Source organism: Aulostomus chinensis, chromosome 2 (assembly GCF_037954235.1).
Source record: "Aulostomus chinensis isolate RoL2024-O1b breed Wild chromosome 2, RoL_Achi_v1.0, whole genome shotgun sequence".
Taxonomy (NCBI): Eukaryota; Metazoa; Chordata; class Actinopteri; order Syngnathiformes; family Aulostomidae; genus Aulostomus; species Aulostomus chinensis.
Window position 1 is genome coordinate 5,649,797 of NC_141321.1, and position 27,754 is coordinate 5,677,550.

The following is a 27,754-nucleotide window of genomic DNA, read 5'->3' on the forward strand; positions in this document are numbered from 1 at the left end:
TGAGTGTGTGTGTGAGTGCGTGAGTGTGTGTGAGTGTGCGTGAGTGTGTGTGAGTGCGTGTGAGTGTGAGTGTGTGTGAGTGCGTGTGTGAGTGCGTGAGTGTGTGTGAGTGCGTGAGTGTGTGTGAGTGCGTGTGAGCGTGAGTGTGTGTGAGTGCGTGTGAGTGCGTGAGTGCGTGTGTGTGTGTGCGTGAGTGTGTGTGAGTGCGTGTGTGTGTGAGTGCGTATGAGCGTGAGTGTGTGTGAGTGTCTGAGTGCGTGAGTGTGTGTGAGCGGGAGTGTGTGTGAGTGCCTGTGTGTTTGTGAGTGCGTGAGTGTGTGTGATTGTGTGTCAGCGTGAGTGTGTGTGAGTGCATTTGAGCGTGAGTGTGTGTGAGTGCGTGTGAGCGTGAGTGTGTGTGAGTACGTGTGTGTGTGAGTGCGTGAGTGTGTGTGAGTGTGCGTGAGTGTGTGTGATTGTGTGTGAGTCCGTGTGAGCGTGAGTGTGTGTGTGACTGCGTGTGTGAGTGCGTGAGTGTGTGTGAGTGCCTGAGTGTGTGTGAGTGCGTGTGAGCGTGAGTGCGTGTGAGCGTGAGTGTGCATGAGTGTGTGTGAGTGCGTGTGTGTGTGTGAGTGCGTGTGAGCGTGAGTGCGTGTGAGCGTGAGTGTGTGTGAGTACGTGAGTGTGTGTGAGTGCATGTGAGCGTGAGTGTGTGTGAGCGTGAATGTGTGTGAGTGTGCGTGAGTGTGTGTGATTGTGTGTGAGTCCGTGTGAGCGTGAGTGTGTGTGTGACTGCGTGTGTGAGTGCGTGAGTGTGTGTGAGTGCCTGAGTGTGTGTGAGTGCGTGTGAGCGTGAGTGCGTGTGAGCGTGAGTGTGCATGAGTGTGTGTGAGTGCGTGTGTGTGTGTGAGTGCGTGTGAGCGTGAGTGCGTGTGAGCGTGAGTGTGTGTGAGTACGTGAGTGTGTGTGAGTGCATGTGAGCGTGAGTGTGTGTGAGCGTGAGTGTGTGTGAGTGAGTGCGTGTGTGAGTGCGTGTGTGTGAGTGTGTGAGCGTGAGTGTGTGTGAGTGCGTGTGTGTGTGAGTGCGTGTGAGCGTGAGTGCGTGTGAGCGTGAGTGTGCGTGAGTGTGTGTGAGTGCGTGTGAGCGTGAGTGCGTGTGAGCGTGAGTGTGCGTGAGTGTGTGTGAGTGCGTGTGAGCGTGAGTGCGTGTGAGCGTGAGTGTGAGTGCGTGTGTGTGTGAGTGCGTGTGTGAGTGAGTGAGTGAGTGAGTGAGTGTGTGTGATTGTGTGTGAGTGTGTGTGAGTGCGTGTGTGTGTGAGTGTGTGTGATTGTGTGTGAGCGTGAGTGTGTGAGAGCGTGAGTGCGTGTGTGAGTGTGTGAGTGTGTGTGAGTGCATGTGAGCGTGAGTGCGTGTGTGAGTGCGTGTGATTGTGTGTGAGCGTGAGTGTGTGTGAATGCGTGTGAGCGTGAGTGTGTGTGAGTGCGTGTGAGCGTGCACACACTCACACACACTCACACACACACTCACTCACACACACACTCACGCTCACACACACTCACACGCACTCACTCACTCACTCACTCACTCACTCACTCACTCACACACACACTCACTCACACACACTCACACGCACTCACACACACACGCACTCACACACACTCACGCTCACACACTCACACACACACGCACTCACACACGCACTCACTCACACACACTCACACTCACACGCACTCACACACACACGCACTCACACACACTCACGCTCACACACTCACACACACACTCACTCACTCACTCACTCACTCACACACGCACTCACTCACACACACTCACGCTCACACGCACTCACACACACACGCACTCACACACACTCACGCTCACACACTCACACACACACGCACTCACTCACTCACTCACTCACACACACACTCACTCACTCACTCACTCACACACACACTCACTCACACACACACCTCGCTAACCTTCTGCGTTCTGACATTTTGAGATCAAGAAGGAAATCTGTGGTTGCAGTTGTCGCTCTCGTTTGCGGACGTTGTCAATGTTCACCAGAAACTGCGTGGTGCCCCTCGGTCTCCACATGTTGCTGCATGGGGTCTCTCTACTCTATCTCTGTCAAGGAGATTTGCAAAAGAATCTATCAAGTCAAAACTTGGCCAGCCAGTCAGGCGCTACTCTTACCTATGAGATGTGTTCAGACCAGCTCTGATGATCCTGCGATTCACACCAGCACTCAGTTCTTTATCGACACAACAGCAGGACAGACATTCTGCCATATGTCAAATTAACAAGACAGTTTTTGGGTTTTATTTGCAGCCAGTATTTCGACAGCATCCCGTCAGCTCCTGTCGTGTTCCACCCAGCACAGTGGTAAGCTGGGTCAAGCCTGCTGCGCCTAGCAACCAAAATGTCGGCAGTGAAAGTCTTTAACAAGACTGAAGACGTTCGCCCAGACTCATCTGTCCTTTCTATAGCCACGTCTTACCTGGATACTTTTCTTAGCAATGAACAGTCAACAAGCAACTAAAAGTATTTTCTATGACACTGCTGCCACTGCCACTTGTTATGATGTCTAACAAGTTAAAGCTCGTGGATGGGTCACCCACTAAGAACCCATACGTTTCATTGGCTTGTAGTTTCTCTGGGGCCTTTAGTCTCAGTCCCTGTCTGCCCTGCTGGAGGTGTGCAGTCTTCCAGTGCCCACTAGTGCCCTCTAGTGCTCTACAGTTGGAACAGTCTTTATGAAACAGCATGGTAGCTAAACCAACAGCATGTTGGCAAAAGCAACAGCATGCTAGTTAAAACTAGAGCATGCTAGCAAAACCAACAGCATACTAGTAAAAACTACAGCGTGCTAGCTAAACCAACAGCATGTTAGCAAAAGCAACAACGTGCTAGTAAAAACTACAGCATGCTAGCTAAACCAACAGCATGCTAGAAAAGGCAACAGAATGCTAGCGAAAGCATTACGGACTGACATGGGTTACTGGTACAGTTCCAGGCTCTTCATGTCCATCCCACTCATCCCACATGAATATGTGCAAACAGGCAACCCCGTTAGCTTGCTAGCTAGCAGGCGGCATTTCCTTTTTTGCAAAGAAATTCATTTGTAGAGTATGTAGGCTGACAGAAACTAGACAGAACTATGTGGTACCGCGTGGTAGTATGGCAGCCTCATGTAAATTTCATGTAGCATTGAAGCGATCCACACAGAGGCCTGGTATGTAAACAGTGTGTGTCAGTGTGTGTCAGTGTGTGGCGTGAGCGTAGCCCCATCCTGCATTTAGACAGAGAGCACGTCTTAAACAAGCTGTGTCAAAGAGGCCTCTGACTGGAAGAAGGTTGGCGGGGCTCATTGTCTGGACAGACAAGGATGTGTGTGTGTGTGTGTGTGTGTGTGTGTGTGTGTGTGTGTGTGTGTGTGTGTGTGTGTGTGTGTGTGTGTGTGAGAGAGAGTGTGTGTGTGTGAGACTCTCCTCTGAGAACTTGAACAGTAAACCCCTTTTTCCATAGGCCCTCTGCTCGGCCGGTGGTCATGAGTGTGGATGTGTTCTATGGATCTCATCGTAGAGAAATCTGTGTTTCTCTCAACTTTTTAAAATTCCTCATTAAAACTAGAACTACGCCCCTGCAGTGACCTTGACCTTTCACCAGCAGAGGTTTTCAGGTCATGCTTGAGCCTGAGAGAATGTTTGTACCATATACATAGAAATTTTGTATTTTAAATTTTGTCTCCTCCTGGAACCGTCACCTTATCGTGGTGGAGGAGTTTGAGTGCCCGAGTGACCCTAGGAGCTATGCTGTCGGGGGCATTTTGCCCCTGGTAGGGTCACCCAAGGCAGACTGGTCCTTGGCGAAAGGCCAGACAAAGAACGGTTCAACAGACCCCATCATGGAAGAAACACCAAGTGCAAGGTGTACCCTGCCCGGAGGGGCACAGGGGCCCCGCCCTGGAGCCAGGCCTGGGGTGGGGGCTCGAAGGCGAGTGCCTGGTGGCCGGGCTTTGGTTCGTGGGGCCCGGCCGGGCCCAGCCCTGAAAGGAGACATGGGCACGTCCTCCCTTGGACTCACCACCCATAGGAGGAACTGGAGGGGTCCGGTGCAGTGTGGTTTGGGTGGCAGTTCAAGGCGGGTTCCTCGGCTGTCTGAACCACGGACATGGAAGCTGGCTTTTGGGACATGGAACGTTACCTCTCTGGCGGGGAAGGAGCTGGAGCTGGTGGAAGAGGTTGAGCGTTACTGGCTAGATATAGTCGGCCTCACCTCGACACATAGCTCTGGGTCCGGAACCCGAGTCCTTGAGAGGGGTTGGACTTTCTCTTTGGCTGGAATTGCTCCAGGTGAGAGGTGGAGGGCGGGGGTGGGCTTTTTGGTTGCCCCTAGACTCTCTGCCTGTACATTGGGGTTTACCCCGGTGGACGAAAGGGTTGCTTCCCTGTGCCTTCGGGTCGGGGAACGGGTGACCAGTTCAGAGTACCCACCCTTTTTGGAGTCCTTGGGAAGGGTAATCCCCGAGCTCGCTGGTGGACACTAGAGGTGAGGGGAGCCGTCAGGCTGAAGAAGGAGGCTTACAGGGCATGGCTGGCCTGTGGGTCTCCAGAAGTAGCCGACCGGTACCGGCAGGCCAAGCGGTGTGCAGCTGTGGCGGTCGCCAAGGCAAAAACTCGGGCGTGTGAGGAGTTCAGTGAGGCCATGGAGAACGACTATCGGTTGGCTCTGAAAAGGTTCTGGCAAACCGTCCGTCACCTCAGGGGGGGGGGAAGGCGGCAACTTGCCCACACTGTTTACAGTGGGGGCGGGAGGCTGCTGACGTAAACTGGGGAGATAATTGAGCAGTGGAAGGAATACTTTGAGGAACTCCTCAATCCCACCAACACGTACTCCATGGAGGAGACAGAGTTGGGGGGTACTTGGGGGGGGGGGGTCGTCCAATCTCCGGGGCAGAAGTTGCCGAGGCAGTTAAACAACTCCGCGGTGGCAGAGCCCCGGGGATGGATGAGATCCGCCTTGGGTATCTCAAGGCTCTGGATGTTGTGGGGCTGTCCTGGTTGACACATCTCTGCAACATTGCGTGGACATCGGGGGAAGTGCTTTTGGAGTGGCAGACCGGGGTGGTGGTCCCCGTTTTTAAGAAAGGGGACCAGAGGGTGTGTTCCAACTATCAGGGGATCACACTTCTCAGCCTCCCTGGTAAGGTCAACGCCAGGGTACTGGAGAGGAGGCTCAGGGCGATAGTCGAACCTCAGATCAAGGAGGAGCAATGTGGTTTTCGTCCCGGCCGTGGAACCATGGATCAGCTCTTCACCCTCGCTAGGGTGCTGGAGGGGGCATGGGAGTTTGCCCGACGAGTCCACATGTGCTCTGTGGACTTGGAGAAGGCTTACGACCGTGTTCCCAGGAGCACCCTGTGGGCGGTACTCCGGGAGTATGGGGTGGATTCGGTCATTCTACCGGAGGAATGAGAGTCTGGTCCGCGTGGCCGGTAGTAAGTCAGACTTGTTCCCAGTGAGGGTTGGACTCCGCCAAGGCTGCCCTTTGTCACCGGTTCTGTTCATAACTTTTATGGACAGAATTTCTAGGCGCAGCCGGGTGGCGGAGGGGGTCGAGTTTCGTGGTGGGAGGGTGTCTTCTCTGCTTTTTGTGGAAGACGTAGTCCTCTTAGCGCCATCGGGCCACGACCTCCAGCTCTTGCTGGGACAGTTCACTGCTGAATGTGAAGCGGCTGGAATGAGAATCAGCACCTCCAAGTCTGAGGTCATGGTCCTCAGCCGGAAAAGAGTGGTTTGCCCACTCCGGGTCGGGGGGGAGGTCTTACCACAGGTGGAGGAGTTTCAGTATCTCGGGGTCTTGTTCACGAGTGAGGGTAAGATTGAGCGGGAGATTGACAGGCGGATTGGGGCAGCATCCGCAGTCTTGCAGGTGCTAAACCAGTCTGTTGTGGTGAAGAGGGAGCTTAGCCAAAAGGTGAGGCTCTCGATTTACCAGTCAATCTCCTTTCCAACCCTCACCTGTGGTCATGAGCTCTGGGTAATAAACAAGATCCTGAATACAAGTGGCGGAAATGAGTTTCCTCTGCAGGGAGGCTGAGCTCTCTCTTAGAGACAGGGTGAGAAGCTCAGTCCTTCAGGAGGGACTCGGAGTAGAGCTGCTGCTCCTCCATGTCGAGAGGAGCCAGTTAAGGTGGTTCAGGCATCTGGTGAGGACGCCTCCTGGACGCCTCCCTCTGGAGGTTTTCCAGGCATGTCCAACCAGGAGGAGGCCTCGAGGCCGACCCAGGACACGGTGGAGTCTGCACTGCACGATTAACGTCTTTACCATTGCAATTAATCAGATTGATCGTTGTGGGGTTCCACACCACATGCAACAGTGCTGTGGCGCTAGCCTGAGAACACCTCGGGGTTGTGAAAGTAAAGCTCGATTAGTATAAATGTCAATTTTATGAATTGGTAGCATTTGTTGGATCAAACTGAGAAATCTCACTGAAAACAAACACATCAGAGCCGATCCCAGCCTGCGCCCAGCGCACCACTAAGATCATGACTTACATAATAATTGGATTGAAGGCTTTGAGCTATAATGGCGCCCAAATGAGACCAGACAGAAAAGACACACAGATGCAATGAGCTGCAGCAACTCAAGCAGCCGAACTGCTCTCTGGACTACAGTCTGATGACAAACTGAGACAGTTTGGAAAAACAGTCCCTCACACACAGAGCAGAGACTCTGGTGGGACAGAAACATGTTGACTGCATGATGTCTTCCTGTGACTGATAGGCCTTACACACACACACATACATAGACACACACATAGACACACACACATACATAGACACACACATAGACACACACAAGGTGGGGCAGTTACTACTAGCAGCGGTGGTGCTGACTTTCAGAGGGCAGTAGACACCATGTTGAACTGCTCAGTGCCTGAAAGCGTCACTTTCAGTCAGGACCGATTTTACCTCTGTTTCCTACTTCAGTGAGTACTTTGATACCTGAATCAACATGGCTGAAAACAAAGGTGCTTACATGGTAAATTCCTCTGGCACAAGGCCCTTTGACCTCAGAGGAAACAAAGTGCTGGGGGCCGATTGTGCTGATCCTGACACACTTCCAGTCTTTGATTCCACTTGGCTTCATTCACAGCTCAAAACATATTTTCACCACCACCCTTAAAATGATACCAATCACCTTTTGAAAAACACGTGTCAACGCAGGTTTTTGGACCCTGGTTTGCTCAGCATCAGGGCTCATTCCAGCTTCCAGCAGACCCGGGTCTGAACTCCCGTTGTGAGGCTGCGTGCCTGTGGTTTTCTCTCTCCACGTCATCGCGCTGACACGTCATCACTACACATGAACCTGCACCGGAACACTGAGGTAAACAAACGACAACATGGACGTCATCGAGTCGCACGTTAGCATTGTCGTTGCGTGCATTGCTATGTTGTCTCTTTTACAAAGCAGACAAACTCGGCGCAGATGGAAAATGTCTGAGCGCCACTGCAGCGAAGGAGGATGACGTTTTTGGCTCGACTGGAAGGGAGCAGCAGAAGCTACAGGTGAAGCCTGACAGGTGGCAGAGAGACAAAATCAGGTTGTGACAGGAAGGTCGCGAGAAGCCTGAGACGACGCGGGTTACATTTTTCACTCTGCAGGCGAGCCGAGTCGCTAAACACCCGGGTCGCTTGGCGAGTCGGTCGACGTGGGTCGAATTGCTGAGTCGACCCTTTCAGAGTGCCGAAAAACCCGTAGTGACCAGCATTTTTGGTGCAGTGTGAAAGGGGTTTAGAGTATTTTGCCTCTCAATTACTCACTACTATGTTTCTAGAAGTCATGAAGACGTTTCCTCCTAAAAAAACTTCTTTGTGACTCCAGGATGCAGAAAGAGCCAACCATGCAAATTTAGCTTGTATTTAGCTTGATGGCAAACAAAAGCAAAATTGTCCAAAAAAGTTTGTTTGTGCTTGTCTTCTACATCCACCTGCGTGCTCAGTAACCCACAAACAATTTGATGAGAGTTGAAAATAAAAAAGTACCATGATCCCTCAGGTCTGGGGCGCACACATTTACGGTCGCACCTCCAGGGTTATTGTGGGATATCAGGGAGCGTAAAGCTGGACAAAGAGATCTGATGACACCAGATGATGCAAGTGGGAGCTTTTAACAAACATTTTTGGACAGTTGTGTTGTTGTTGGCTGTCAGTGTCCATATACATGACATATGTGGCTGGCTCTTTCTACAATCTGGAGTCAAAAACAAGTCATGCAGGAGGGAAACGACCTCCTGTGTTCGTGCCTACTTGAAATGCAAAATTCCCTTTTTGGGTGAATTATGGCTTTGATACAGTCCCACAAGTCATCCTCTGACATCTGTCTGAAACGAGAGCTGTCTGTGAGAGACTGAAGGGTGACAGGAGCATTTCATCCTCACCCAGCCAGGTGGGGCCTGCAACTGTCTTGTAATTCCTCTTTCTTCCTTTAGGGGCAGCACTGTCACATTGGAGATCCTCTACCCCGATGTAGACGGTTGTATGAGTCCTTAGACGTGAGAACAGAGAACAGAAGCACTCACCTACTACAACAGGGAGCACCCTCATCGCTTTCCTCTCCCTGCTGTTGATCTTGGCTCTCTTCTTCATGTGCTGCTGCTGGCTGAAGGTCACGGTGGGTACCGAGTTCTCTCGATACTGACGAGGATAAGGAATCTCCTGCTGTATGTAGTCGTCCGTATCATCCAGCCGTGACTGAGCCAAGTCCCTCTCAATGATCCTGGGCAGAGGCATGGGCAGAGGCCCAGGAATGGTGCCCGTCAGTGGGGGGAGGGCGGTGGCGATGGCTGCGTGCTGCAGCTTCCTGCAGGCCTCGATGCTGCTGCGTAGCTTGGCTCTTCGAGTTTCCTCCCAGCGCTGCAGCCCTCGAAACACCCCAAAGTAGAGCAGGACCATGATGGGGCAGGGGATGAAGAAGGAGCAGACGGAGGAGTAAACCACGTAGTTATTGTCCTCCAGTTTGCATTCTCTGGGGTCCCGGTCAGGCACATTGTTGATGCCAAAGATAACGGGTGAGGCCACGGCCAGGGCCAGCAGCCAGGTAGCTGAGAGCAGGATGAGCTGGCGGTGGTCCACATGCCTGCGGTTATAATTTAGAGGTATGGAGACCGCAATGAACCTGCACCACAAAGGAAGAAACATCTTAAAACATCTTCAAATGAACTCACGAGCAGAGTGTCCAACCCAAAGAAGACAAATCTTTTCATTCTGTCCATTCATCAGACAGTCACGTGTGACTACCTGAGATTGTGATTAGTGGTTGCCCCTCCTCTCCAGTGACTACAGGACTCACTGGTTCACAATTCAACAGCATGTCAACAGGCTGCAGTGGTTGCTTGAAACATAAAATCGAACAAAAGACTCTTTCCCTCAAAGCTTTCCACTCAAAAAGTTCATATTCTGGTAAAGAGGATTTAAAAGAGGGAAGCCCCCTGTTTCTGTTCATTTACTAGATAAGAAACTTGATGTGTTTGAAAGATTCTTTTATTTTGGGGGTTTAAATTGTTGTCTTGTTGTTTTGGGCCATGCTGGTCAGGTGGGGATGTTCTTGCTAGCTTGTACCTGCTCATTTTTCAGTGATCAAAGCACTTCTGTGCATATGTATGCAGAATGATTAACTTTTAATAAATACTGTCAGGCTCACCATCACCATTGCAACACCATCATCTCTGGCAAACACATACTCGGGACGGGAAGTCATGTGACGTCTCTGCAAATTTATCTGACAGGGTTTCTTGCTGGCGTGTACACCAGTGGCAGAGCTGACAGCAGCAGCAGACTGGTGCGTCTTAAATATCCTGCCTCCAGGAGAGCTCAGGACCTGAACATCAGGAGCTGTGCTGTGGGTGGTGTCGGACACACGACAGCCTCTCTCAGGCTGGGGGGTGGATGCTGTCACAGGTTGATGCATTTAGGTGCTTGGGCACAGAGATCCACCACCACCTGTCCGTCGCACAGCCCGCAGGTCTACAGAAAAGCCTTACAACACTACAACACTCGGTTCTCCTGAGAAGGCTGAAGAGTTTGAACGCGTGAACAACAAAGCACTGCTCACTCACTGAACCTGCTCTCACACACAACGTGACATCCTGGTGCAACTTCCTCTCTGCAAAAAAAACTCAGAACCATCCAGCAACGGCTGAAGTCAGCGGCCCGACCCAAACCAGGCGCTGCAGCCGAAGCTAAATACACGTTGTTAAAGGCAGATCTTCTGATGGGACTGTTGTGACACTGTATGTGTTCTACAGGTGTGGATGTGTTGTCGTGGTTGTGTGTTGTGAGCCCCTCACCATGACACCATAAAGGAGGAAGAATCTTGAATCACCAACAGAAAAACAAGCACTCAGACATCAGGATGCCGGCATCAACTCGGTCCTGCACCAGAACAGCCCTGGTTGTGTTACTCTGGTTTTCCAATAACACAGACATTCTTAGAAATGCTGATGTCGGTCTCAGAATGTGTGCTTTTGTTTTTTTTTTAAATGGCTCATCAAAACATGTTTGAGGGTTACAAATGTGAATGGTGACGATGGCGTTGGCACATTCAGCTTCAGCCTTTTCACTCTCACACAGAGAAACCAATGATTTGGGTTCTAAACAGGTCGTCAGGGTTCACACGGTACTCCTGACGTATGATGTACATTAGTCTTGTATTGTGTGACCAATTAAAACACTTCTACTGCTAGTAGGACTACTTTGGTAGTACTACTTCATAGTGGGTCATTTATAAAACTTTTAACATGTTAGCTTTGGAATATTATAGGTGACTTCAGGCAGTGTTTATCACCATGGTAACCTGCTCAATGTAACTCCTATTAAATATGACATCATGCACGCGCCACCTTTATTTGCCATCGGTCACGGTGGTTATTCAACAATTCTACAATTCTACAATTCTGCAATTCTACAATTCTGCAATTCTACAATTCTGCAATTCTACAATTCTACAATTCTGCAATTCTACAACTCTACAATTCTACAATTCTACAATTCTACAATTTCATTTAGCAGACGCTTTTGTCCAAAGCGACGTACAACACAAGCAAGAATTTAGACCTAATTAAGGAAAAGTCCATAGGAAGCGGAAAAGTGCTTCAGTTGTGATTTGGTCACAGGTACTGCCATCTAGTGGCAGAAGAAGTGTCACCCCCCTCCCTTTTTTTATATATATAACAAACATACAACATCACCCAACCCAGTTAGTGCTACATAGTCACTAAGTGCTGGGTCTTGGACCCTCTGACTGATTCTACCCCACAGAGGAGAAGAGTCAGGTTCAGTGCCTCGGTGCTCTCTGAACAATTGAGTCTTCAATTGTCTCTTAAAATTATTAAGTTAATTATTGTCAGGTCGTCTTGTGATGTCTGATTTATGGGTTTATATTCCTCATATTTGAGAAGGACTATTGATTGTTGTTTCCCTCCTCCTCTCCATATTGGCGAATGGTCATTGGTGCTGGCTCCACCCCTCTCATGTGAACACACACAGACACGCACCATTGTGGTACCGCTGATCTCTGATGTTTGTCTTTGTCAAACTGCAGGAACTGAAGCCCAGATAAGTGGGTCCTGCCTCCTAGTTAGGGGTTGGAAGGGTTGGTTTAACTGGCCTGTATTCTGATTCCAAACAGATCAGTTCAGAGTTTATCTGGACTCGCAGGGGTGGGCAACCATGTGCCATGGAGGGCCGTGTGGATGCAGGTTTTCCTTCCAACTAGGGATGTCCCCGATGCGACACTATGATCGGAAATCGGGCCCGATCACGTAATTTTCAAAGGATCAGGATCGGGTGAAAAGATACGGATCACTGACACAGGCGTATTAATAATGTTTGACATAATCTCTCATCCATGTTGTAAACATTACACACGTGCAGAGAGTGAGCGGATAGAAATACTCATACTAACCCCAGTTACGTCAGCCCAATGCCACGTACTCGTGTCACAGAGGAGACGATGAAGCTTCTAACACTCTGGATTTCTATGAGTGGGCGTACCTTCGCGCATCAGTGGCAGTGAACTGCGTCTAAAATGTCTGCCATTTGGAAGAATTTTGAACTTGAAACCAAAGGAAGTCCCACGGCCGAATGCAACATTTGTGAAACGGGGATCTCGCACGGTGGGAAAGAAAAATCTGCCTTCAATACAACAAACATGATTTGCCACCTGAAGAACAAGCATCCGCAGCAAATTGGTAGGCTACTTGTTCAACTTGTGATTAAAATGGTACGTACCATTGCTTAATTATAGTTAAAGTTCCACGCTGTGCTGAGCAGGCCCTCATGCACATTTTTCAAAAGTTAAAGTAAAGTTACAATGTATGTACAAAGTTTTTCTAGTGTACTACTACCTCAAGGCACAACTTGGATGTGTTCTTTCTTCATTTTTTAATGCATTGCCATCGGATTGGGATTGGGACTCGGTATCGGCAGATACTCAAAATTAAAGGACTTGGACTCGGGGGCAAAAAAGTGTGATCGGGACATCCCTGCTTCCAACCCAACACTTTCACAGGTGATTCCACTGATTGAAACTCTTCTGTGGCTGAAGGTGTGTTAATCAGTGGAATCACCTGTTAAAATTTTGGGTTGGAGGGAAAACCTGCATACAAACAGCCCTCCATGGCACATGATTGCCAACCCCTGATCTGGAGGGTCTTGGTGGAGTCCAAGTCCTGACAGGAGGGGGAAGTAGAGATGATCCTGGTTGCTTTTTGTCATTCTTGTGAAACGGGATGAGGGAGGGTTGATGCTTAGAGGAGCAGGTCTAGTCAGCAGGGGGGACTCCTCCTGAGCAGGTGGGCCTCAACGAACAGGGGAGGCCAGAGGAGTGTGAGCTGGAGATGTGCTGCGTGGATGAGTGGGGCAAGGAAGCTGATTATAATCCAGAGGTAACAAAAGAGTCTAGGGACCTGCTCATGCAGCTACATCAGGGTTCTTGCCACTCCAGGACCAGAGTTCTGTGGATGGAGTTTGGATCAGATTAGCTACACCCTGACACGGCGGGACTCTCAGACCTGAACATTCATGAGTTTTGTTATGTCAGGCTTCTCTTCACACACATTAACAACACACTGGCCCTCACTGATTGAACAAGGCGTAAGGTGAGTGCATGACTGAGCTCAGCACAGCGTGGCGGAGTCGGAGGGTGGTCACGAGACCGTTCTGACTGTCGCCTAAACACCTGCAGCCTCTTATTCATTCAGATATGCAGTTTAATGTGAAGCAGAGACACGGCTACTCCTCGTCGTCATGGATCAGCTGTCTGACACTCATCCATCATGTATGGGTATCAATAATCATTAAAAACTAACAACTCAGCTGGTACTTAATTGACGACAGCCCTGTTGAAGATTGAAACCAGACGTCTTTCACTTTACAGAGCGTCACATTGGTTCAGTTGATCTTGTGATGTGAAGATTTGAATTCCCAGGGAAGACAAGCTGACCTCTCCGGTTGGATGATGCTTCTCCATGTCCTAAACTTGAGGTGCAGGCCTCTAAACTCAGGTTATACTGGGACGCGAGAGAGAAACCATGATTTTAAACCTCCACGTTCATCAACGGAAGGTCATTTGTGCACTGATTGGTGAGGTTCAACCACTCTCAGATATCACATGACCCCTGTGGAAGGATCATTCCACTCTCAGATCTACATCCATGGACCCGGCCCGTCCAGGGTGAACCACACCTCTCAACCAATGCCAGCTGGGATAGGCTCCATCCCCCCACCAATCCATCCATCCGTCCATCCATCCATCCATCTATCCATCAATCCATCCATCCACCCATCCATCCATCCATCATCCATCCCTCCATCCACCCCTCATCAATCCATCATCTCTCCATCATCCACCCATCCATTCCTCCATCCATCCATCCATCATCCATCATCCTTCCATCCATCATCCCTCCATCCATCATCCATACATCCACCCATCCATCTATCCATCATCCCTCCATCATCCATCCATCCATCAATCCATCCATCATCCCTCCTTCCATCCACCCATCCATCCATCATCCCTCCTTCCATCCACCCATCCATCCATCATCCATACATCCACCCATCCATCCATCATCCATCCATCCCTCCATCCATCATCCCTCCACCCTTCCACCCACCCATCCATCATCCATCCATCCATCCCTCATCCATCCATCCATCCCTCTATCCATCATCCATCCACCCCTCCATCCATCATCCCTCCATCCATCCATCATCCATCCACCCATCCATCCATCATCCGTTCATCCACCCATCATCTATCCATCCATCATCCATCCATCCCTCCATCCATCATCCCTCCATCCACCCATCCATCATCATCCACCCATCCATCCATCATCCACCCAACCCTCCATCCATCCATCACTCCATCCATTATCCATCATCCATACATCATCCATCATCCATCCAATCCATCCATCATCCCTCCATCCATCATCCATCCCTCCATCATCCATCCCTCCATGTTCCCCCTCTTCTCCTGTTGAGGGTGGTGGGGGTGGAGCCTATCCCAGCAGCCTTCCCCCTGGACAGGTCACCAGTCCATGGCAGGGCCAACACATAGAGACAGACAACCATTGGCTCTCCCAGCCACGCCTACGGTCAATTTAGAGTCTGGATTAACCTGGTCCCTCTTGATGTCTTTGGACTGTGGAGGAAGCTGGAGTAAGGCAAGGTAAGGCAGTTTTCTTTGTAGCCTGTTTTCCCCACCAGTTTGTCTCCAGGCTTCATGGCATCATAACAACATCCTCTGCCCTCAGAGGATGAAACCTTTAACAGGGAAAAATGGGAGAAACCTCAGGGTGAGGAGGGGAGGAGGATCCCTCACCAGGAGGGACAGACGTGCAGGAGATGTTGGTACAGACAAGAAAACAGTTTATAACACAGAATGGAGGAAACATGGAAATGTTAATAACAGTTGAAGAAGGAAGCTTCTGGTAGGGGAGGCAGGGAGAGCAAGCCAGCTTGATGGGGGACTGGATGGTAGACTGGTTCATGGAAGGGGAGGCAGGGAGAGCAAGCCAGCTTGATGGGGGACTGGATGGTAGACTGGTTCATGGGAGGGGAGGCAGGGAGAGCAAGCCAGCTTGATGGGGGACTGGATGGCAGACTGGTTCATTGGAGGGGAGGCAGGGAGAGCAAGCCAGCTTGATGGGGGACTGGATGGTAGACTGTTTCATGGGAGGGGAGCGCAGGCTGGTGTAACAGTAGGGAATAAGAGGGGGGGGGCGATGCAGGCGGCGGTTGGGGCTCTGTTGGATCTGTGGAAACACAGAGAGACTGCGAGACACCAAGGCAAAACTACAAAGTGCAACAAGTAATGAGAGGAGAGGAGGGGAGGGGAGGAGAGGAGAGGAGAGGAGAGAAGAGGAGAGGAGAGGAGAGGAGAGGAGAGGAGGGCTCCATGTAACCTGATGTGTCCCCCACCAGTCTCAGCCTGTAGCAGCATAGCTATCAATGGTTCAGAGCTACCTGAACCAGTCCTGACTGAAGGCTCTGTCATAAAGGAAGGTCTTAAGCCTGGACTTAAAAGTAGTCAGAGTGTCTGCCTCTCTGACCCATGGAGAGATGCTGGTTCCACAGTAGAGGAACCGGTACCTGAAGGCTCTACCTCCCAGTCTGTTTTAGAGATACTGGGAGTCACTAACAGACCTGCATTCTGGGAGCGGAGTGCTCTGGTGGGACAGTAGGGACTAATGAGTTCTTTCAGAGAGGATGGAGCTTCATCATTGAGAGCCTGATGAGTCAGCAGAAGGATTCTGAAGTCGATTCTAGATCCTACAGGAAGGAGAGAAGCTAAAGTGGAGAGATGTGTTCTCTCTTCTTAACTCCCGTCAAAACCCTGGCTGCAGCGTTCTGGACCAGCTGGAGACTCTTTAGAGAGTTGTTGGGACATCCTGACAGGACAGAGTTGCAGTGGTCCAGCCTAGAAGTGATGAATGCATGCACCAGTTTCTCAGCATCACTCTGGGAAAGGATATTCCTAATCTTAGTGATACTGCAGGTGGAAGAAGGCGGTCCTGGTCACATGATTTATGTGGGAGCTGAAGGAAAGGTCCTGGTCCAAAATGACCCCAAGGTTCCTTGCAGTTGTCCTCTGGGTCAGGGTGATGCCATCTAGAGTAGTGATCTGGTTAGAGAGGTGTCCCTGAGGGGTTCAGGTCCAAACATGATGACCTCAGTTTGATCTGAATTTAGCAGTAAGAAGTTAGAAGACATCCAGGATTTAATGTCTTTCAGGCAGTCTAGCAGATTAGTAAACTGGCTTGTGTCGTCTGGCTCCATCGACCAGTAAAGTTGTGTGTCGTCCTCATCACAGTGGAAGTTGATCGAGTGCTTCTGGATTATGTCACCTAATGGGAGCATGTAAAGAGTGAAGAGAATCGGTCCTAAATCTGAACCCTGTGGTCCACCATATGTGACTCTGCTGTACTCTGAATGGTCATTATTAACATGAACAAACTGAAACCTGTCAGATAAGTAGGACTTAAACCATTTTAGGGCAGTTCCTTTAATCCCAGTTTCATGGTCTAGTCTCTGTAGCAGGATGCTGTGGTCGATGGTGTCAAATGCAGCACTGAGGTCCAAAAGGACAGAGACGAGACCTCTGTCTGAAGCTGTAAGAAGATCAGTAGAGACTCTGACCAGTGCTGGTTCAGTGCTATGGTGTTCCCTGAATCCAGACTGGAAGGCTTCAAAGAGCTCGTTGCTGTGCAGATGTTCATGTAGCTGCTCCAGGACAACCTTCTCAAGGATCTTGGAGATGTAGGGAGGTTGGATATTGGCCTATAGTTGGCTAACACATCTGGGTCAAGAGAAGGTTTTTAAGTAAAGGGTTGATGACAGCCACCTTAAAGGCCTGTGGCTCATAACCTGTGACTAAGGAAAGATTAATTTGATTTAATATAGAAGTGTTGACTAGAGGGAGGGCATCCTTAAGGAGGCTTGTTGGGATGGGATCCAGCAGACAAGTGGCTGACTTGGAGGAAGTGACTGCAGAAGTTAATTCTGACAGGTCGATGGGGAGAAGCTGTCCAAGTGAGCACCAAGTCTGGGAGGTGCTTCTATGGGGACTGTAGTCTGTCCTCCATTACTGGCAATCTTTGTTCTGATATTCACAATCTTTTCAGTAAAGAAAGAAAGGAAGTCGTTACTGCTGAGAGTTGGGGGATGCATGGCTCAACAGCACTATGGTTCTTGGTGAGCCTGCCCACGGTGCTGAAGAGGAACCTGGGGTGGTTCTTATTCTTTTCTATCAGGGACGAGTAGTAAGCGCTTCTAGCATTACGGAGTTCTTTTTATATATTAATAAACTCTCCTTCCAGGCTTGGCGGACTTCCTCGTGCTGGCTGGAATGTGTCTTCCTTTCCAGTTGTCTGGTCTTCTGTTTCAAGGCACGCAGCTCTGGGCTGTACCAGGGAACTATTCTTTTCTGGTTGATAACCTTCTTCTTCAGGGGAGCTACGGCATCAAGTGTCCCAAGGAGTGCTGCTGCAGTGCTGTCCACAAGATAGTCTCCCTGGGTGGGGTGGAATCAGCATAACTGCCCAATATATCACTACAAGATGTGGCAGCAAGCTCTGCTGGAATAAGCTCCTAAATCTAGAAACAGCAGTGTCAGATAGACATCTACTGAAGCGGGACTTTTTCCCAGGTAGAATTTAATTTGTTAAAGTAAATTCAAATGTAATTAAGGAGTGATCAGACAAGACGGGGTTCTGAGGAAGAACTATGATGAGGTCAGCTTCTATTCCATAAGTGAGTACTAAATCAAGGATGTGATCAAAAGTGTGAGTGGGTTTGTTTACCCTCTGACAGAAGCCAACAGAATCAAGAAGCGACTTAAACGCAGTGGCCAGAGAATCATCATTGACGTCCACATGGATGTTAAAGTCACCCACTAGAATGACTTTGTCTGAGTTCAATGCCAAGTTAGACAGAAAGTCAGGGAATTCTTCTAAGAACTCAGAATAAGGTGCAGGAGGACGGTACACCCCAGCAAGTAAGAGTGGTTTCTCTGCTTTCCAGTCTGGGAGGGAGAAGCTGACAGTCAGGCTCTCAAATGAGTTCATGAACAATTAGGTGGAGGGTTAATGAGCAAATTTGACTGATAGATTGCAGCTCCTCCTCCTCTGCCAGTGGTGCGAGGTACATGGTAGTGAATGTAACCAGGAGGGCAAGATTCATTTAAACTAACACACTCATCTTGCTGCACCCAGGTTTCAGTGAGTGCTAATACACCAATCTGATAATTAGTAATTAAATCGTTCACTAGGAGATACTTGGATGGGAGAGATTCGAATATTTAGCAAAGCACATTTAATAGTTTTACTGGGTTGGTTTGCTGGAGCTGTGGTTTTAATTTGAACTAAGTTGCTATAAGTTCCTCCTCCAGATTTGGGTGCAGGCTTATAAAGCCTCAGGGCAGACACAGTTTCTATAGGCTGGGTGGGTGACTACACCAAGGAACCAGCAGAGGGCGTGCTAACCTGCAGCTCTGCCTGCTGGTCTGAACTCTGGTTGCTTGTCAGGGATTAGTATGGCTAATAAATTGACCTATGTTCCAAGATAAGAGAGGTGCACCATCCAAAGTAGGATGGACGCCATCTCTCCCAATCAGACCAGGCTTTCCCCAGAGGAGCTCCAATTGTCTGTAAACCACGTTGTTATCTAAGCACCACCTAGACATCCAGTGATGGAACGAACGCATGCGGCTAAACATGTCGTCACTCGCTAAATTAGCGATTAGAGTACCAGAGAGAACCCAGCAGGAACAGGGAGAACATGGAGACTCACCCAGAAAGACCCTGTGCTGCAGCCGGGGCCCCACCCACAACCTTCTTGCTGGGGGGCCACAGGGAGGACCACTGCTCCACCGGGCCGCCCAAAAAGTACAATATGTCCTTGTAAATTTAAAAGTACTGAGTCCCATGACCTGTGAATACTGTATGCGAGTACTCAAGCAGATACTAAAGCACACATACCTCCTCATTATAGTTAAGACGAGTACTTGAGTAAAAATACTTTCCAACACTGCTTTGGGTTCAAGTACACATTAAAGCTAGTGTGTAGATGGGGAAACCTCCTATGTCCTGATAAATTTGGTGAATTTTGAAAAAAAGAAAAATGTGTTATGACAAGAACATTTATCAGAACGATGCAACTTTGTTGTGCTGGAGTCTCAGGAGCAAACAAACACTCTTCTGATAGGTTCTGACCCGAACTGACCTTCAATGCAGCAGAACTCAGAGCTGTGAGCAATTCAGAGCAGATTCAGTCTAGATGGGAGTAGCGAGGGGGTTCATTCACACCCAGCGTCTGCTGCCCGGGTTCATGATGTAACACCAGTCTTTTAATAATCCTCCTCTCCCACCTCAATTCTTTTACTCGCTCCCTCCATCTGTTCCGGAAGTATTTTTGCAGTAAAACCAGTAACACTCCAGTTTCCACACGTACCTGTCCACACTGATGGCACACAGGTTGAAGATGGATGCAGTGCACAGCATCACATCCATGGTCATCAGGCCATCGCACATCAGTATGTTCAAGGACCAAACTCCACCCTGGAACTACACACACACACACACACACACACACACACACACACACACACACACACACACACAAACACACACACACACACAGAGTAATTAGCTACCCTAAATCTGAGCAGTGTAAATTCTCTAATCCTCTTCTGCTTGCACCACCTTAACTCTTTTGAGGCAAACCTTCCCCCTTCGGACACAACTGTCCAGCCTGTGAGCATTTCAGACACACTCATTCAGTGTGTGTGTGTGTGTGTGTGTGTGTGTGTGTGTGTGTGTGTGTGTGTGTGTGTGTGTTACACGAGTAACGAGCTCACAAAAGCAGCTGATTAACTGGGACTTAGAGGAAGCCTCAGCAGGGCATCGCTGAGCCTCATGGGCGGGCAGGTGACCTTTAAGAAGAGCCAGAGCCTTTGGAACTTTTTGATTGTCTTGAAATATCGCGATGTTTGAATCATACCTCTCGTAATGATCAGCACCAGCCCTCCAGTGACCCCTCCACCATTAATTGTTCTCCTCCTGATTAAAGAGAGGAGCGAGGCGGCGGACCTCTGCTGCTGAGCCCCCGTCACCTCGCTCGCTTCCCCGTGTCAGCTTTTATTTGAACCAGAACGTGACCTCACTGCAACTGGTGCTTTGGCTCGGGAGACGCGAGACTGAAGCATACAGGTTTTACGCACGAGCGCAGGTGGGACTTACCTGCGCGTACACGAAGAGCGGCAGCACCAGCACCGCCAGCAGCAGGTCCGCGAACGCCAAACTGACTATAAAGTAGTTGGTAGTGGTTTTCAGAGCTTTCTCCAGGTAAACGCTGAGGCACACGAGCACGTTCCCACCTGTAATGACCACAATCAGCAAAACGCCGAATATCAGCGCCGGGAAGTTGTGGTGGTTGAGCGCAGGACCCGCAGGCGGCGAGTCGCTGGTCAGGTTAGGGGAGTTGTCCGACATGGTCGCCAGTGCTGCGCCGCGCCTGGCAGGCTGACGGGCTCCTTGTCCCACCCAGAACGTCCGTCTCCCAAGTGGTTCTCATCTATTATCCAGTATCTGTCCAGCAGCTCCGAGAAACAGGGGCGTCGTTGCTTAAGTTTCCCCGTGAGGATAAGCCCCTGAAGCGGCCGGGAACCGCACAGACCCGCGCCAGCCCTCCGTTCACTTGTGGTTTACACGTCCTCGACTGCCAAAGACCTGGAGCATGATGCGGATCAGTTTCCCCGCCGTCCTCGCAGCCTGGTAGGCGAACAAGTTAGACCAGAGGGCGAATCAGAAGGCAACGGCTTAGCTCCATCTGCGCAGATCTGCTTAGCGACTCTCAGCTGCTGCGTCTGTCAGGAGGCGGTGATGAATCAGCTGCTGGACCAGGACAACCAACGAACTCTTGCTTGCATACAGGGTTCTGTGTCAGAATCAGCCCTGACACGCTGCTCCACCTCAAATGTTCAATTTAACGACTTCATGACATTTAAGAGAGAAAAATAACGTTTTTCTCCCTTGAAAATATCACCCAAAGTCTCTCCAGCTCAGTGTGAAGTTTCTTGTTGAGGCTTGATCCTGGGTTCTCTGCTCACCTCCGCCAGGGTCAGACTGTAGCTGGATCCAGGAGCAGCACCGGACCGCACTGATACAGTGAGACAGTGTGTGTGTGTGTGTGGGGGGGGGGGGGGGGGGTGGCAGCTGCGAGGATCTCCATCTCATTTCAGGGGTGTGACTGCTTTTTTTCCGCGGAACAATTTTCCTATTTAATAAGTCCTGCGTCACATGGTGTTCCCATGTCTGTACCTGCTGCCTTGGGCCGGTCCAGGAAGAACACACGCCTTCTTGAAATAATCACACAAGTTGTTGTTTCCAAGTTTTTCAGAAAACACAAAAAAGTTACCTGGATTCTATGTGAAACTCTCAGGATGCCTGAGTGTAGCAAATGTGTACAGTTAACCATGACAGACAGGAATCCCGGTTACCAGGCAACAACAGACAAAATCGCAATTGTGGGAAATCTCCAGTCAGCCTGGAGACTCACTGTCCAGAACCACATCAGTTACATGATCAGAACCCAGTTTATGGGTCATGAGGAGGATCCCTGGAGGGGGCTGGGCTACTGGTCCACGAGGCCTTGCAGACCAGAACCGACTTGTTTGTGAGGTACGAAGCCTCATGTCATCTGGTCGCCTGCTTCATTCTCTGGCTTTCCATCAAAAGTTGAGCATCTGTTTCCAGGGTTTAGAGTCTGGAACGCCCTACTGTCATGTCAGAGGTGCTCGAATCCGCTTCTTAAGACAAAACTACTTCTGAAGTACTTCTGCTTAGCAGCACATTCCAGTGTCTGGTTTGCTGGCATTAATGGTAGCTTTGGGTTATTCCTGCTTTGATGGATTTAGTCCTGGTCTGAGGGTGGAACTTCTATTCCTTTTCATTCCTACCCCCCTGCTGGGGTTGATCTACATGAATTCTACGTGTTTGCTTCGTGTCTTTTCCTCACGGCCTTGTGGTTGCACCGCTGGGCACAGTGCTCCTCCTGCTGGGATGAAATCTGCTTCATAAAAGAAGTTTTGCATGCTTCTACTTCACTTGAGCATATTGTTCCCCGTGTCAACAGATGAAGCCGCGTGTCTTGGTCAGCGCAGGCGTTGAGGTTAGATTGTGACGACTGACAGGAGGATCTTGCTCTTCTCTCAGGTTGTCAGAATCAGCACAGATCGTCTCGCATCCTGCTGCGGGCCTGTGAAGACATGCATGCCTCCCACAGTCATTTTTTAGGTGGTTTTGTTTCAGTTGGTGTTTGGTGCTGCTGCCGTCATCTCTCCTTAAATGTTCTGCTGCTTTGTTCAGCCTCTGCACACCCACGGGGGCCGACATCCATTAGAGGCAGACAACAGTCGGAGTGCACCATCAGGACAGCTGAAGACAGCTGCTCCATCCGTTCCTCCGTCTCCTCTCCAGACGGTTGAATTTGTGGCTGAGATGACGAATGCGCGTCCACCTGGACGTTGCGTTCACCTCGACGCCGATGTGGCTAAACCTGCCGATCCTGCAGGCTCGTGTGGTCACGATAAACTCTTTGTCACCGCATACAAAGGCAGATGTGAGCAGGACGTGTGGCCCGTGAGGAAGAGGATCCAGATCCTGCTGGATAGTTCTGTCAGTACTGATTATTCTATCGTTTCCATGGTTTCTAGTCCTACTTGCCCGGGGATGCATAATCCCTGTATTTGAAGAGGTTCTTCTGGTTCGACTGCACATGAATCAAGTTTTCAGATTTTTGCCTTCTCGATGGGTAAAAGGTCGTCTCTCTTGGAGACCATCTGGTGTACCAACATGTCTGTCACCGACAAACACACCTTGCTTTCACTCGGATTGAGGCTCACATCCACAAACACTCCTTTAATTATGCGCACCACAATTAAAAGTTCCCAACTTCTCAAGTTTGACACATCTGAGGCAGCCATGTGTGAGAGGAGGAGAGGTGCGACTGAGGCGCAGTGGAGTTGACTTGCAACGTCCCCACGCTTTGAGGGAAGAGTCACACACCAGGGCCAAGAAAAGCTGATCGCCTGTTCTAGGACACGGCTGCCAGCTGTCTGAGTGGAACCGTGCACTCCCTCGTGGTCTGGGAGACGCTGCCTGAACAGAGGGTAACCAGCACCAGTGTCATTCTCTCGTCCTCATGTCTGCTCTGGCTTGATGTTTCTGTGGGTCCGGCTAGGTTGGTGCTGGAGCTGCAGAGCTGTTACCGCGTTCTGCTGCTGTAACAAACTTTTCGTACGCCTGCTCCTCTTTGTATCGTTGGTCCATTCTTCATGAGTGCAGGCACACTGGCGCAGCGACTTTCAGCCCCTTCTTGTCTGGCTCGTCTTAGCTGGGTGACAAGTGTGTCTCAAAAAGTGCTCACGCGTCTCACCTTTTTGGGAGGACTTTGTGGTGTTTGTTTCCCTTATTTGTTTGTCTTTGTTGATCTGTCTGACGGTGCTACTGAGACCACAGTGTAGTAGATATTTTAGATGGCTCTTTGCCGTTCATTGTCTAATTTTCAGATGATGAGCTTCTTACTTGAAAGCGATGAGTGCGGTCGCACTGCTGAAGTAGTTTCTGGTTCTTCTGCTCTCAACTGGAAGCTCCAGCCCAGATTGTTGCCTCTGGAGGGTTTTGAGTGTGAGTCCTTCGGTGTGACAAACCTGAATGACTGAGCTGGTCTGGGGTATTTTCCCTGGTGTTAAATTCAGGGCCGTGGGGGGCAATTAAGTGAGCAGAGAGTGGTACAGTTGGATACACAACAACATACATGAGGTAAGGAAGCACAAGGAAGTCTCCACATAGTGCAGTAGAGGTAGGAGTGCACAATAGATAAGTAGCAGAAGTACATAAATGAATGAGAGGTACTTTGCAAATATTGTGGTCTGAACAGGATGAATTGTTGCATGAATAGAGTATAAATACAGTAGCAGCACATACAGGAAGTACAGGCGTACACTTGGTGTAGGACCAGTGGCCAATGGCCATCTTGTGGGTGGTACTAGGGGTCAGAGTGCAGGGAGGTCAAAGTTCAGGAGGAGGACAGCCTGGGGGACAAAAGTGGATCTCCTCCGCTGGGTCCTGCAGGCCGGACACTGGAGCCTGGGACCGGATGGCAGCCTCTGGAATGCCGGGAAGACGGCGTGGGAGGGGTCCTTCAGGATCGGGCAGCCATGCCTGCTGCTCGCGCACTCGGCCTCTTCAGTCTTTCGCGGCTGACAAACGTCCAAGGTTACATCTTTTCTTTCTGATCACATTTTCAAAGAGCAGGCTTGTGTTTTCACCTTGGTCCTCGAGTCCAACATTTCAGGAGGTTTATCACAGACAGAAGGAAGACAATATTAATTAAAAAAAACTACTGCTATAATGCAGTACAAAGAAACCTCCTGCCTATATATGCAGTTTAAAAAGCAGTTGGTTGAAAGGCTGAATACACAGGCTAACATAAGAATGGTCATCAAGATCTCCATAACACTGAAGAAAACATGATTTATTCATCAACTTAGAGGAAGAAACACCTCATGATCCGAGGACGCATTATGAATGTTTGACGTATGACACTGGACAACTGAATGAATGGTGGGCTGGACTCTTGGTTGGTGCAACATGTAAACACATACATAAACATAAACTCTGTGTGTGTGTGTGTGTGTGTGTGTGTGTGTGTAGAGATATACATTTCATTCCTTCATAATCAATCACCCTTCAACCTAATAATTCTAAACAGGCTTCAGATTTCATCAACAGTTCTCCAGGAACTCTCAGCGTCGAGGTGTCTGTGCTGTCGATGCTCCTGTGACGTGAATATTATCAGGATGCAGTCAGCAATAATGAACTTTTCACACGTTGTCAAAAAGCCAAAGGAAAAAGAGAAAAAGTGTGTGTGATCCTTCTTGTCGAAAATGAAACCCCAAGAGCGAATCGTCTTCACGGGAGCGATGAGGCTCGTCTGATGTGCCTCTGAAACACGTTCACGTCCTGCCACGAAGCTGCGTGTTGGATTAATGAGAGCGATGCAGTATTTAAAGTCTCCAGACATGAAAAAAACGATTTCTCTTCTTCCTTCAGCTGGACATTTTCCATTCAGTGCGTCGGAGGATGTTTTTGCACGAGAGAACATTTATACATCTCCAGAAGGACAAAGATTCTCTGTCCTTCATCGTAAGGACGTGCCTGAGTGTGTGTTGGGACAGTGGACTCGGTCCTTCCTCTTACTAATGACGCCTTAATTGCACAAACCAGCCGTTGAGCTGCTCTGTAGGGAGACTGATCCAGGCGAATGAACTACAAGCAGCATGGCCATGTTACGTACGACAGTTCAACCACCTTCACACCCCTGCTGGAGTGAGTTCCATCTGGTGGTGGTGAGAGATTGAAAATGACCCAGGAAGGCTTCAGGGACATGATGACACACGTTCAGCCAGCGCCCCACAGGCCAGAAACCCAGCTAACATGCTTAGATTTTGTTTAAAATGTGAGATGGTTCAATTGGGTCTTGAAGTAGAATTTTAGCTCGGGCAACTTTTTGTCATCAACCACAAGTTCCATCCTTGTCTGCCAGCTCACCAGCCATTCTCCTCACACAGTTTCTGAACCAAAAGATTGTAATAAATCATTGGCTAGACATGAGAACTGGGACGTGGCTGACTCACGTACGCCACACTTGACGACTGAAACCAGCTGACTGAACTGGAGGCCTGTCTGAAGGACAGGAAACATGGAGGACCATCATTTCCTTTATTAAACTCTGATCAACTGAAGTTCTTGTGCTGGGCCCAAACACCTGAGGACCACCTGATCTGATGAGACAGGTACCCTGGATGGCACCACCCTGGCCCCCAGCACCACCGTAGGAACCTAGCAGTTCTCTTAGACCAGGACCCTTTAACTCCCACATTCAACAAACCTCCAGGACGCCTTCTTCCATCTACGTAACATCGCTAAGATCAGACACATCCTGGCTCAAGAAGATGCAGAAAAACTAGTCCCTGCTTTTGTCACTTCCAGGCTGGATTACTGCACCTCCCTCCTACCAGGCTGGACTAATAAGTCCCTAAAGACTCTCCAGCTGGTCCAGAACGCTGCTGCCCCCCTGACTAGAACTGGTAGCAGAGACCAGGTCTGTCCTGGACTGCTTCTCTGCATGGCTCCCTGTCAGATTCAGAACAGAATTTAAAATTCTCCTTCGACCATCAAAGTCCTCAACAGTCAGGCTCCTTCATCCCTGACAGAGCTCCTAGTCCCCTATGATCCAGCTAGAACCCTTCACTCCCAGGATGCAGGGTTCCTGCTGGTTCCTAGAGTTCTAACAGTAGAATGGGAGTCAGAGCCTTCAGCTATCAGGCTCCTTCATCCCTGACAGAGCTCCTAGTCCCCTATGATCCAGCTAGAACCCTTCACTCCCAGGATGCAGGGTTCCTGCTGGTTCCTAGAGTTCTAACAGTAGAATGGAGCCAGAGCCTTCAGCTATCAGTCTCCTTCATCCCTGACAGAGCTCCTAGTCCCCTATGATCCAGCTAGAACCCTTCACTCCCAGGATGCAGGGTTCCTGCTGGTTCCTAGGGTTCTAACAGTAGAATGGAGCCAGAGCCTTCAGCTATCAGGCTCCCCTCCTGTGGAACCGTCTCCCAGTTTCAGTCCAGGACCCAGACCCCCTCTCTACGTTTAAGAGCAGACTAAAGACCTCCTTGTTGATCAGGCTTATAGTCAGGACTGCTTAGGCTGGCCCTTAGATCTGCTGCTATAGGCTCAGACTGCTGGGATCTCCCATGATGCACTGGGCTTCTCTCTCCTCCTCCTGTCCTCAGACGTGTTACTAACTCCTCTTCTTCTCCCCTCATCCCAGATCCTGGTGCTGCTGGAGGAGGCTCCAGACCTGAAGAGGCTCCAGCTGCCACCCGTAGCTCCACCTGCTCACGTCCCCGTCTGTCCATCAGTCTCTCCTCCTTTCTCTCCCTCTTTATCTCTGTCCCTCTCTTTCCTTCTGTCTCTCTGTCTTCCTCCATTCTCTGTCTTTGTCTCTGTCCATCAGTCTCTCCTCCTTTCTCTCCCTCTTTATCTCTGTCCCTCTCTCTCCTTCTGTCTCTCTGTCTTCCTCCATTCTCTGTCTTTGTCTCTGTCCATCAGTCTCTCCTCCTGTCTCTCTCTCTCTATCTCTGTCCCTCTCTTTCCTTCTGTCTCTCTGTCTTCCTCCATTCTCTGTCTTTGTCTCTGTCCATCAGTCTCTCCTCCTTTCTCTCCCTCTTTATCTCTGTCCCTCTCTTTCCTTATTTCTCTCTGTCTTCCTCCATTCTCTGTCTTTGTCTCTGTCCATCAGTCTCTCCTCCTGTCTCTCTCTCTTTATCTCTGTCCCTCTCTTTCCTTCTGTCTCTCTGTCTTCCTCCATTCTCTGTCTTTGTCTCTGTCCATCAGTCTCTCCTCCTTTCTCTCCCACTTTATCTCTGTCCCTCTCTCTCCTTCTGTCTCTCTGTCTTCCTCCATTCTCTGTCTTTGTCTCTGTACATCAGTCTCTCCTCCTGTCTCTCTCTCTCTATCTCTGTCCCTCTCTTTCCTTCTGTCTCTCTGTCTTCCTCCATTCTCTGTCTTTGTCTCTGTCCATCAGTCTCTCCTCCTTTCTCTCCATCTTTATCTGTCAGGAGAGAACTTTTGTT

The 27,754-nt window shown here is 49.8% G+C and overlaps 1 protein-coding gene across 1 annotated transcript in view; it reads right to left on the minus strand.

Annotated features, from left to right (window-relative positions):
* Positions 1–21,254, minus strand: part of drd4b (dopamine receptor D4b) — a 38,056-nt gene extending 16,802 nt beyond the window's left edge. The window contains exons 1-3 of the mRNA XM_086224110.1: positions 20,298–21,254; positions 19,510–19,622; positions 8,571–9,166 (exon numbers count right to left, since the gene is read on the minus strand). Of these exons, the coding sequence (XP_086080236.1) occupies positions 8,571–9,166; positions 19,510–19,622; positions 20,298–20,549 (961 nt within the window). The 5' untranslated portion in view covers positions 20,550–21,254. The remainder of the gene's footprint in view (positions 1–8,570; positions 9,167–19,509; positions 19,623–20,297) is intronic.
* Between the last annotated feature and the right edge of the window lie 6,500 nt (positions 21,255–27,754).